The sequence below is a fragment of the Camelus bactrianus genome, chromosome X, assembly GCF_048773025.1.
Source record: "Camelus bactrianus isolate YW-2024 breed Bactrian camel chromosome X, ASM4877302v1, whole genome shotgun sequence".
Taxonomy (NCBI): domain Eukaryota; kingdom Metazoa; phylum Chordata; class Mammalia; order Artiodactyla; family Camelidae; genus Camelus; species Camelus bactrianus.
This window is the reverse complement of record NC_133575.1, coordinates 116500677-116510474: the sequence shown is the minus strand read 5'-3', so window position 1 is coordinate 116510474 and position 9798 is coordinate 116500677. Positions and strand designations below refer to the sequence as shown.

General features: G+C 49.6%; 1 protein-coding gene across 1 annotated transcript; it reads right to left on the bottom strand.

The window, feature by feature from the left end:
* Nucleotides 1-4683: 4683 nt before the first annotated feature.
* Nucleotides 4684-8097, bottom strand: PNMA5 (PNMA family member 5). The gene has a single exon (XM_074359262.1). The coding sequence runs from the start codon at nt 8095-8097 to the stop codon at nt 6763-6765; it is 1335 nt and encodes a 444-aa protein (XP_074215363.1). The 3' UTR covers nt 4684-6762.
* Nucleotides 8098-9798: the final 1701 nt, after the last annotated feature.

Below are 9798 nucleotides of genomic sequence, written 5' to 3'. Positions count from 1 at the left end.
AGCTTCTTCAATTGTATTAAAAACCATTAGAAACCATTAAACAACATTGAAAAATGGTTAAAAAATTTAAAAGCCATTTGATTATTCAAATCAGAAACCAAAGAAGTTCCACACTTGTGATTGGTAGAGATGTCTCTTAAATCTCTTGTAATCTACATGATTCTCCTCCATATTTTTCTTTTCCCATTTCTTTTTTATTGTGACAACATTCAAATAACATCAAATTTACTATTTTAACCATTTTAAAGTTGTTACAATTCAGCAGCATTTAGTATATTCAAAAAGTTTTGCAACCATCACCACTAAATAGTTCCAGAACACTTCATCACCCCAAAGGGAAACCTTTACCCATTAAGCAGTCACTCCTATACTCCTACTCCCCAGGTCCTGGCAAACACTAATCTGTTTTGTGTCTTTTTGAAGTGCCCTGTTCTGGATATTTCATATTAATGAAATCAAACAACATTTGGTCTTTTGTGTCTGGCATCTTTCTCTCAGCATAATGTTTTTAAGGTTTTTAAGTGTTGTAGCATATATTAGAACGTCACTGATTTTAATTGACTGAATAGCATTCAATTGTATGGATATATCATTTGTTTATCCATTCTTCATTTGAAGGAAATTTGGGTTGTTTCCATTTTTAGCTATTGTGAATAGTGCTTCTATAAACATTCTTGTTCGTGTTTTTGTTTAAATACATGTTTTCAGTTCTTTTGGGTATATACCTGGGCGTGGAATTGATGGGTCATATGGTAATTTTATATTTGACATATTCAGGAATCACCAAATTGTTTTACATAGTGACCACACCAGTTTATATTTCCACCAACAACATATGAGGGTTCCAGTTTCCCCACATTTTTAGTGACACTAATTATTTTCCTTTAAAAAATATTATAGCCATCTTAGTGGATGTGAAGTGATATCTCATTGTGGTTTTGATTTTCATTTCCCTAAGGACTAATAATGTTGAGTATCTTTTTATGTGCCTGTTGGCTGTTTCTATATCTTCTTGGAGAAAACCTGTATTCAAGTCTTTTTTTCATTTTAAAATTTGGTTGTTTGTCTTTCTGTTGTTGAGTTACAAGAGTTCTTTATATATTTTTGGATACTAGATCCTTATCAGGTAAATAATTTGAAAATATTTTCTCCCATTCTATGGATTCTTTTCACCCTTTTGGTAGTGTTCTTTGATGCTAAAAGTTTTAAATTTTGATTAAGTCCAATTCATGTATTTTTCTTTTGTTGTTTGCACTTTTGGTGTTGTAGCTAAAAACCATTACCAAACAAAAGGTCATGAGGATTTACCCCTATGTTTTCTTTAAAGAGTTTTATAGTTTTAACTCTTTTATTTAAGTCTTTGATCCATTTTGAGTTAATTTTATGTATGTTGTGAGGTGAAGGTTCAGCTTCCTTCTTTTGCATGTGGATACACAGTTGTACCAGCATCATTTGTTGAAAAGACAGTCCTTTTCCCACCCAATGGTCTTGGCACCCTTGTTGAAAATCAGTGACCATATGTGTATATGTTTGTTTCTAGACTCTCAATTCCAGTCTACCTGTCCATATGTCTAGACTTGTGACAGGACCACACTGTCTTGATTGCTGTACCTTAATAACAAGTTTTGAAATTGGGAAATGTGCATCCTCCAACTTTGTCCTTTTTTTCATGTTTTCTTTAGTTTTGGAGGCCCTTGCTATTCTGTATGAATTTGAGGATCACCTGACTATCTCTGTCTTTCAATAGGTGGATTTAGACCTTTGATGTTCAAAGTGATTACTGACATGGTTGGATTAATATCTACTTTTTTTTTTTTTTTTTTTTTTTTTACTATTTTCTATTTCTTGCCTTTGTTCTTTGTTCCTGTTTCTGTCTCCTACTCTTTTCTTCTTATTGTGGTTTTAATTGTTTCCTTTATATCATTCAGTTTTCTCTCCTTTCTTAGAATATCATTTATACTTTTAAAAAACTTTTTTTAAATGGTAGCCCTGCAGTTTTTAATACACATTTGCAACTAATCCAAGTCCACTTTCTAATTACACTAAATCACTATGGGTAGCATGAGTAGCTTATAACAACAAAATAATCTTACTTCCTCCATCCTGTATCGTAGCTGACAAATCTTTTCACTTATACATAAGCACATATGTATAATCAAATACTTTGCTGCTATTATTATTTTGAACAAACTGTTATCTGTTAGATAAATTAAGAATAAGAAAATTTTAGGTTTTAAAATTTTACTTTCACGTATTCTTTCCCCAGTGGTCTTTATGCTCCAGTGCTTTTTAGTTTAGCTCCAAGTGTTTAACCCATTTTCCTTCTCTGTAAATAACTTTATTTAACATCTCTTCAAAGCAGGTCTACTGGGAACAAATTCCCTCAATTTTTGTTTGAGAGAGAGAGTCTTTATTTCTCCTTCACTTTTGAAAGAGAACTGGATAGGGTACAGAATTCTAGGTTGATGGAATTTCTTTATCTCAACACTTTATTTAATTTCACTCCACTGTCTTCTTGCATGCATGGTTTCTGAGGAATAGTGAGATGTGATTCTTACGTTTCCTCTTCTGTGGATTAAGTGTTCTTTTTCCTCTGGCTTCTTTCAGAATTGTGTCTTCATATTTGATTTCAGGTAATTTAAAAATGATATGCCTAGGTGTGGTTTTGTTTTGTTTGTTTGTTTTACCTTTATCCTGCTTGATGTTCTATGAGTTTCCTGGATCTGTGGTTTGGTGCCTTGACATCAATCTGGAAAAATTCTTGGTCATTAGTTTTTCAAAGCTTTCTTCTATTCCTTCTTCTTTTTCTTCTCCTTCTGGTATTCCCATTAGGTATATGTTACGCCTTTTGTAGTCATGCCACGGTTCCTGAATATTCTGGGTCTTTAAAAATCTTTTTCCTGTTGGCTACCAGTTTGTGAGTTTCTACTGAGATAGTCTCAAGCTCAGAGATTCTTTTCTCAACAGTGTCCTGTCTACTAGTAATCCCATCAAAGGCAGTCTTAATTTTTTTACAGTGTTTTTCATTTCCAGCATTTCTTTTTGATTCTTTCTCAAAATTTCCACCTCTCTGCTCACATTGCCTATCTGAACTGCATGCTGTCTACTTTTATCAATTACATTCCTTAGCATATTAATCATAGTTATTTTAAATTCCTGGTTTGATAATTCCAACATTCCTGCCGTATATGGGTCTGGTCCTGATGCTTGCTTTGCCTCTTCAAACTATATTTTTTGTTTTTTGGTATGTCTTGTAAATTTTTCTGGATATCGAGGCATGATGTACTGGGTAAAAGGAACTATTCTAAACAGGCCTTTACTAATATGGTGGTGAGGTGTGAGGGGAAGGGAAGTATTCTACAGTCCTATGATTAGGTCTCAGTCTTTTAGCAAACCTGTGCATCTGCACTGTGAACTTCAGTGCTTATCAGGTAATATTTTTCCCCTTTCAGTGAGACAGAATGGCTAGAGTGGGCTGGACTTGGGTATTTCCTTTCCCTCTAGGTCAGATAGACTCTCATAATACACCAGCAGATGAGGAATGGGCTTGTTAAGAAGAGCAGAGCGCTCTGGCTATTTGAAAAGTATTCCTTTTGCCCTACCCCTGCCAGAAAAGCAAAGGGATTTTTCTCAGATATTCACTGTGGGAACCTGGGCGGAGGTAAATATTACATTTCCATGGGGGCCCACCTATGAATGGTCATAGAAATATGGACGCTAAAGGTGATTCTGGTGAGGGTTCACAATGAAAAAGGAGAGCGGGAGAGAAAGCAAATATCTTCTTTGGGAATACATAAATAATCATGATAAAATGTTGGCAGAAATATGGATGGTAAAGGTCATTCTGGTGATTTCTCAGACCAAAAGGAGGAAGAAGTTATTGAGTACTAAAGGAAAGGAGATGTTTGTTATAAAGGGGCAAAAAACTTAGTCGAATTGTGGCCCAGTGTTTCCTGGAAAGAGAATTTTCAAGCAATACGATTGGACATTTAGCAGAAGAGATTTCTGAGTGATGTGGCTTGGATCCTCACTGTTGCTTAGAGTAAAATTCAAGGAGAGAGAGATGAAAGCAAGCAGGAATTACTGAGAAAAAGGGAATCAGACTTGGCAATTTATTACCCAGAGATGGGCTCTAGGTCCCTGTACCCCAAAGAGACCTGGGAGCCACCTGATTTGTGCACGTGCACAGAGAGGGCTGGTCGTTTGTTGTCAAGCAGAGGTGGACTGATCACAGGCAGGTTGACAAACCCCCCCACCCCGGAGTCCTGCACTGAGGTCCTGGCAGGGGCTTCTGACCTCACGCCTGGACCCTTCTGTGGCCGGCTGGTCCTTGGGACTGCACACGTGACCTCCCTGAAGGAAAACACACAGTGCTACCAGGGATCCTGTGGCTTCGGGTCCTGCCTGCGGTCCCCCCCCATCCAACGTGCAACCACTTATTCCTGGGGGCTCCCCCAGTTTCCTGGGACCCAGCCAACCACTGGCCGTGCCCACAAGTCCTGTCACCTGGCTCCGTCCAGCCCAGGGTACCACACAGACCCTCTTGGACCCTGCTCTAACCATACTCCAGTGCTGACTCGAGGTCCCAGGCCACTGTCACCTCCCCCTACCCCCATCCCCAGTAGACCCTTCCTTCAAACGCCCACAGCAGAGGCCAGACTCAGCTGAAACTTTCAACGAAATTTATTAAAGAGAAACATTGACAGAAACTACTGAAGAGAGGGAATGACCACACAGACAGGAACTTCTAACGGCCACTAAAGCCCACAGATCTCAGCCCCCTCCTCCTCCCGGGGTCCCTCACCAGGTGTCTCAGCTGCCCCCCACCATGCTGTGGCCCTCCCCGCGTAGTCTCCCTTCCTGAGGGCCCCACGGTCAGCCTCTGGCCAGGACGGTGGACCCCAGCAATGACCGCTGCCCCCAGGGCACCCCTCCACCTCTGGCCCACGTGCTGGGGCCTGGCCCTGCCCTCTGGCCCCCACAGGACAGTCCAGGACACTGGAGAACACGGCGGGGAACGCTCCCCCAAGCCCAGGACAAGGGGTCACGAGGAGCAGCGATGGCAGATCACAGCACGGTCCCCGAGGACCCTCCGCAGCCCCCGACCTTCCCCGGCCCAGTTCTTCCTTCCCGAGGCCACCAGGTGGGCGTCGTCCATCTGTCCTTCCTGCCGTCTCCTGGGACCGGGCTGGGGTCTCCGGGCTGGGCTGGGGGTACTGCTCAGAGAAGAACACACACACATCTCCACAAGAACAAGCAGCGGTTGGCCTAAATCTACTCCGACACAGCGGACGTGGAGCTCACGACACTGGGCCAGAGCGAGCAGAGCCTTGGTGCCCTGAGCTCAGGGCACGTGGCCGGGCCCAGAGGTGGCGGCCCGGGTAGGAGGGACACCCGGCCTGGGTCCACGGGCACCTCAGGGCTCTGCACGGGAACGGGGGCTGGTGTGGGGGTGGTGAGGAGATCACTATGGGGCCACAGAGACACAGGCTTCCTATGGGCTTCCTAGTACAGGGAGCAGCCTGCCCCAGGGGACGGTGACTAGGGGCCCCTCTCGGAGGCCCAGGCACCTTGACATGGCCCCTGACATCTCCCAGGGCAGTGTGGGGGCAGACGTCTTCAGGTGGCCCTCACCAAGGCCGGGGCTGGGCTCTCAGGGGTGCTCCGAGGACGGCCGCAGGGTCTGGCGGTGGCCTTGGCATTGGCAGCTGGTGAGCTGTGGTTGGCCAGGTCAGTCCCAGGTCGCCTTGCCTGTTCTCTGCACGTCTCCAGTGGCCATACACAAACACAAGAACGAAACACCCCTCCCTCCCACCAACGAATCCTCCACCCTCCTGCTTCTCCACCACTACCTCCTCCTCCTTCTCCACCTTCACCTCCGCCTGTCTCCTCCTCGTCTTCCTCCTGCTCCTCCTCTGTCTCCTACTCTCCCTCCTCCTCCTCCTCCTCCTGCTTTGGAACAAGTTTCCCTGCACACCCACTCACACCAAAGCCTGTTGTGGGGTACTGGCCCACCAGGTACCCAGGAGCCCTGCCTGCCAAGCTGAGCTGCAGCTCTTGTCTGCGCATCTTCTCCTTACAGTCTTGGTGCTCCTTGCCCCCACGGCCCTTCCTGGGGGCAGGGGGAGGAGACTGCCTGTAGGCCGGTGCTAGGTCCCCGGGGCCGCTGGGTCTCCTGCCCTCACTGGCGCAGAGGCTCCAGGGTGCTGCCTTCCTGGGGCCCCCCTGGAGCAGTGTAGATGATCCTGAAGATGGGCTGGACCCTACGAACCCCTCTCCGGGGCATCGCCCCTCTGCCACGCAGCTCTTCCTCACCGGTGCTGGCTCCTTCTGGCAGGGATGGCCCCGGGGAAGGCTCCTCTAGGCCCCGCGTGGCCTGGGGGCCTGTCAGCATCATTAGCTGAGAGCCCACGGGGTGGGTGTTTGGGGGTGGCCAGAAGATGGGGCCGAGGCCAGAGCCCTTGGCCGCACCCTCTTCAGCCTCTGCTGCACTGGGGTCTCTGTCTGAGGCTTGGGCAGCCTGTGTGCTGGATGTGGCGGCCCTCTGTTTGCGTCGCCAGTACCTTCCTGAGCTGGTTTTGGCTTGGATGGAGTCCTTTCCGGCTGGTGGAGGCCGACGGGGCTCGGCCTGGGCCTGGCTGCCCTGCCCCTCTTCCCCACTCAAGCCCCTTGCTATTTTTGTGCACTGCCCCTTTCCCTCATTAAAAATTTTCCATTGCCTGCAAGGGGAGAGGATGCCTGGATCTGTTGAGCCTAAGCTTCCTAGGGCTCGGGATGGCTCATAGCCCCAGCCCCTGTCCCGTTTCCCGACTCTTCTGCTGCAAGCTGAGGACTCTGCTTTGGTGAAGGTTGGTTCTTGGCCCGAGGACACGCCCCGTGGCTGGGGCCTTCCTCCCCGGTACTGTAGCAGCAGGACAGTCGCCTGCGCTTCAGTGTCGGGACAGCCCCTTTCTGGATGGTCTGAGCGCTCTTCTCACTAAATGGCCCTGCCTGTAGGATGACCTGAGGTGTTGGGACAGTGGCCTCAGCCACTACGTGCCTGCCCGGTGCCTTGCGGCCCCTTCCTACTTGCTTCTGCCCCTCCTTGGTCACAGCCATGGTGGTCTCCCACTCCTCTTCATCCCGAATGAGCTTCATTAACTCCAGGAAGGTGGGAGCGCACCCTCGCTGATCCAGGAGCTCTAGCTTGCCCCGGAGGGCAGCAGTCATGGAGGCCCGAGCCAGGATGTGTTTCAGGCGAATCATGTCTGTGCTTCTCACTGACAAGGGGCTGTGCCGCACGGCTCTCTGCAGCAGGGGCTCTAAGCGCAGCAAAAACCCCGAGATTTTCTCCCCAGACTTCTGAAGGGTCTGGAGGAACTTAAACTGTGAGGTTCTATAGTCCTCTTTATTCCCGAAGATCTGCTTCAGGGCGTCCAGGCACTGCTCCACAGTCATGGCGTCATCATTGGCCTGGAGCACCCGCATGACGGACAGGGCAGAGCCGCGCAAGCTCTCCACCAAACGGCGCCTCTTCTCTGCCTCAGACACTTGCCACATCTGCATCATCTCAGTGACCTGCTCCAGCCAGGCTTCAAAGTTCTCTTCGCCCGGGCTGGGGCTAGCGCTCCCTGAAAACACTTTCAGTTTCCGGTACCACATGCTTTCTGTCACAGGCTGCCAAACGGGTAGCTTGACTTGAGCCAAGCCGTCTGGCTCTATGCCCTCGGTGGGGGTGGTGTACCCCAGGGTCTTGACCACATCGACCATTCTCCGGCCCTCGTCTTTCAGGAAGTAGTTCAGTCTATGGAGAAATTCATCATCCGGGCTACGGGGTTTCACCACCACTTCCCAGGCACCTCCCTTTCCTAGTATCTGACTGGGCATCATAGCATAATTGATGGTGTCAGCTAATTCAATGAAAACTGCCTTAGCATTGTCTTCCCTTCTGAACATTCTGCCCAGCACCCTGTAGTTGCACAAGGGCTGTAAGCCTGCCTTCAAGGTCTCCTTAATTTCAGCCTCACTACACTCCACAGGGATCCCCACGATCAGCAGGGCCTTCCTGGGGTCCAGGTCCATCCCCTTGCACCAATCCTCCAACAGTGACAAGGCCATCGCTCCCGCTTTCTATGGACCGATCTAACACCGGGGGCAGGAATCAGCTCACAGTGTTGGACCAGGACTCAAAAAATCCTGAGCCAGTGCCAAGTATGAAGGCAGAATCGTCCCAGGTTTCCACAGCCTGCAATGCAAACGGGATGAGAGCATCATTAATGCCCACCCTCCCACCCCCACCAAAAGCCCCTCCTCTTCCCCCACTTCCACTCACAGGGATCCCTGCTTCTCAGGGCTTCCCCAATCATTTGGTGGAGGGGTCTCTTCAGGCCAAGTTACCCCCAACTCATCCCCTCCCTGCTGACCTCCTCTTGCTGTGGGTTCCTCCTCAAAGTCCGAGAACTCTGCTGTGTGTACTGGAGGTGCCTGTGGTGGAAAGGCTAGAGTCAAGAGGTGGGGCCAGATGCCGAGGAACACTGCCAAAGCCCTCCAAGCAGGAGTGAACAGGAGGCTGTCCCACTCCCTGGCTCAGGGCTCTGCAGGCCCAGGGCACCTGATACCCTCTTCACTGGGGCGAAGGTCGGAGGATGGAGACGTGGCGTTCCCTCCTTTCTCAGAAAATGCCTGACAAATGAGAAAGATGGCTGGAGTTCTGCACCATGCAACGAAACTGGTGGGTGTGGAGAAGGTGTGACAAGCGGCAGTGTTGCCATGGATACGAAAAACAGCGGGGACCCCGAGTTTCCGTCACAGAGGAGATTCAGGTCAGGGAGCAACAGGTGATGTCACCAGCCTCCGACCAAAGAAGTGTCTTTTGTTGTTGTGGGGGGAGGGGAGCTGGAGGGTGGGCAGCAAGGACCAAGTGCTGAAAAACACAAGAGCTTATGGTTTCAAATTGTGTAGACACTAGAATCAGGGGCCGAAAAGGGACCCCAAAAGGGTCTCCCGGACCACACTGCAGGAAACAGACAACTCTCACCCTAGGTGTGACCTTACCCTGCAGACCACCCCTCCCCTCCTGCTTTTTGTCAGTTTTACAGAGGCCCCTCCCAACATAGGTCCACTTCACAGCTGCTCACCTGCTGCTTAGGGCCCCCCTGACAGCTGCGGGGATTCCACCCACACACTCAACAGTACGCCTGCCCTCTAGCTCTGACCACAGTCAGGCAGTTCCTGGTCCCGGGGTGCTGGGTACTGCTTCATTGGATCTGTCCAAGGCAAGGTAGAAGTATTTCACTATGATTCTGCCACAGACACCCCTGCTCAGGCCGCGCCAATTCTGAGTCTACAGAGGTGCCCACAAGTACCCTGGTATAAGGAGCCAAGAAACGGCTCAACTGGCAATCGGTATTAGAACAGAAGGGACCTTACAGTAAGATTACTGCCCCACCCTCAGGTCCACCGCCGCCCGCAAACCTTGCCCCCACTGTCAAGTTCCACCCCTCCCCAAGCCCTATCCCTGCCACCGAGTCCCGCCCTCACTGAAGCTCAACCTCTGTCTTAAGTCCCACCCCTCCGGAGCCCAACCCCTTGAGGCCAAGCCCCACCCCCACAGAAGCTCCATCCCTGCCCCCGCCAAGTCCCACCCCTTCCCAAGCCCCACTCCCCTGAGCCCAACCCCTGACGCCAAGCCCCACCCGCATGGAAGCTCGATCTCTGCCGCTACCAAGGCCCACCCCTTCCCAAGTCCCATCCCCTCCCAAGCCCCACCGCCACAGAAGTTCGACCCCTCCCCAAGCCCCACCCCCACCCTAGCCCAAC

Coding starts and splice junctions, on each gene's coding strand:
- PNMA5 (XM_074359262.1), bottom strand. CDS start 8,097: ATGGCCTTGTCACTGTTGGAGGATTGGTGCAAGGGGATGGACCTGGAC.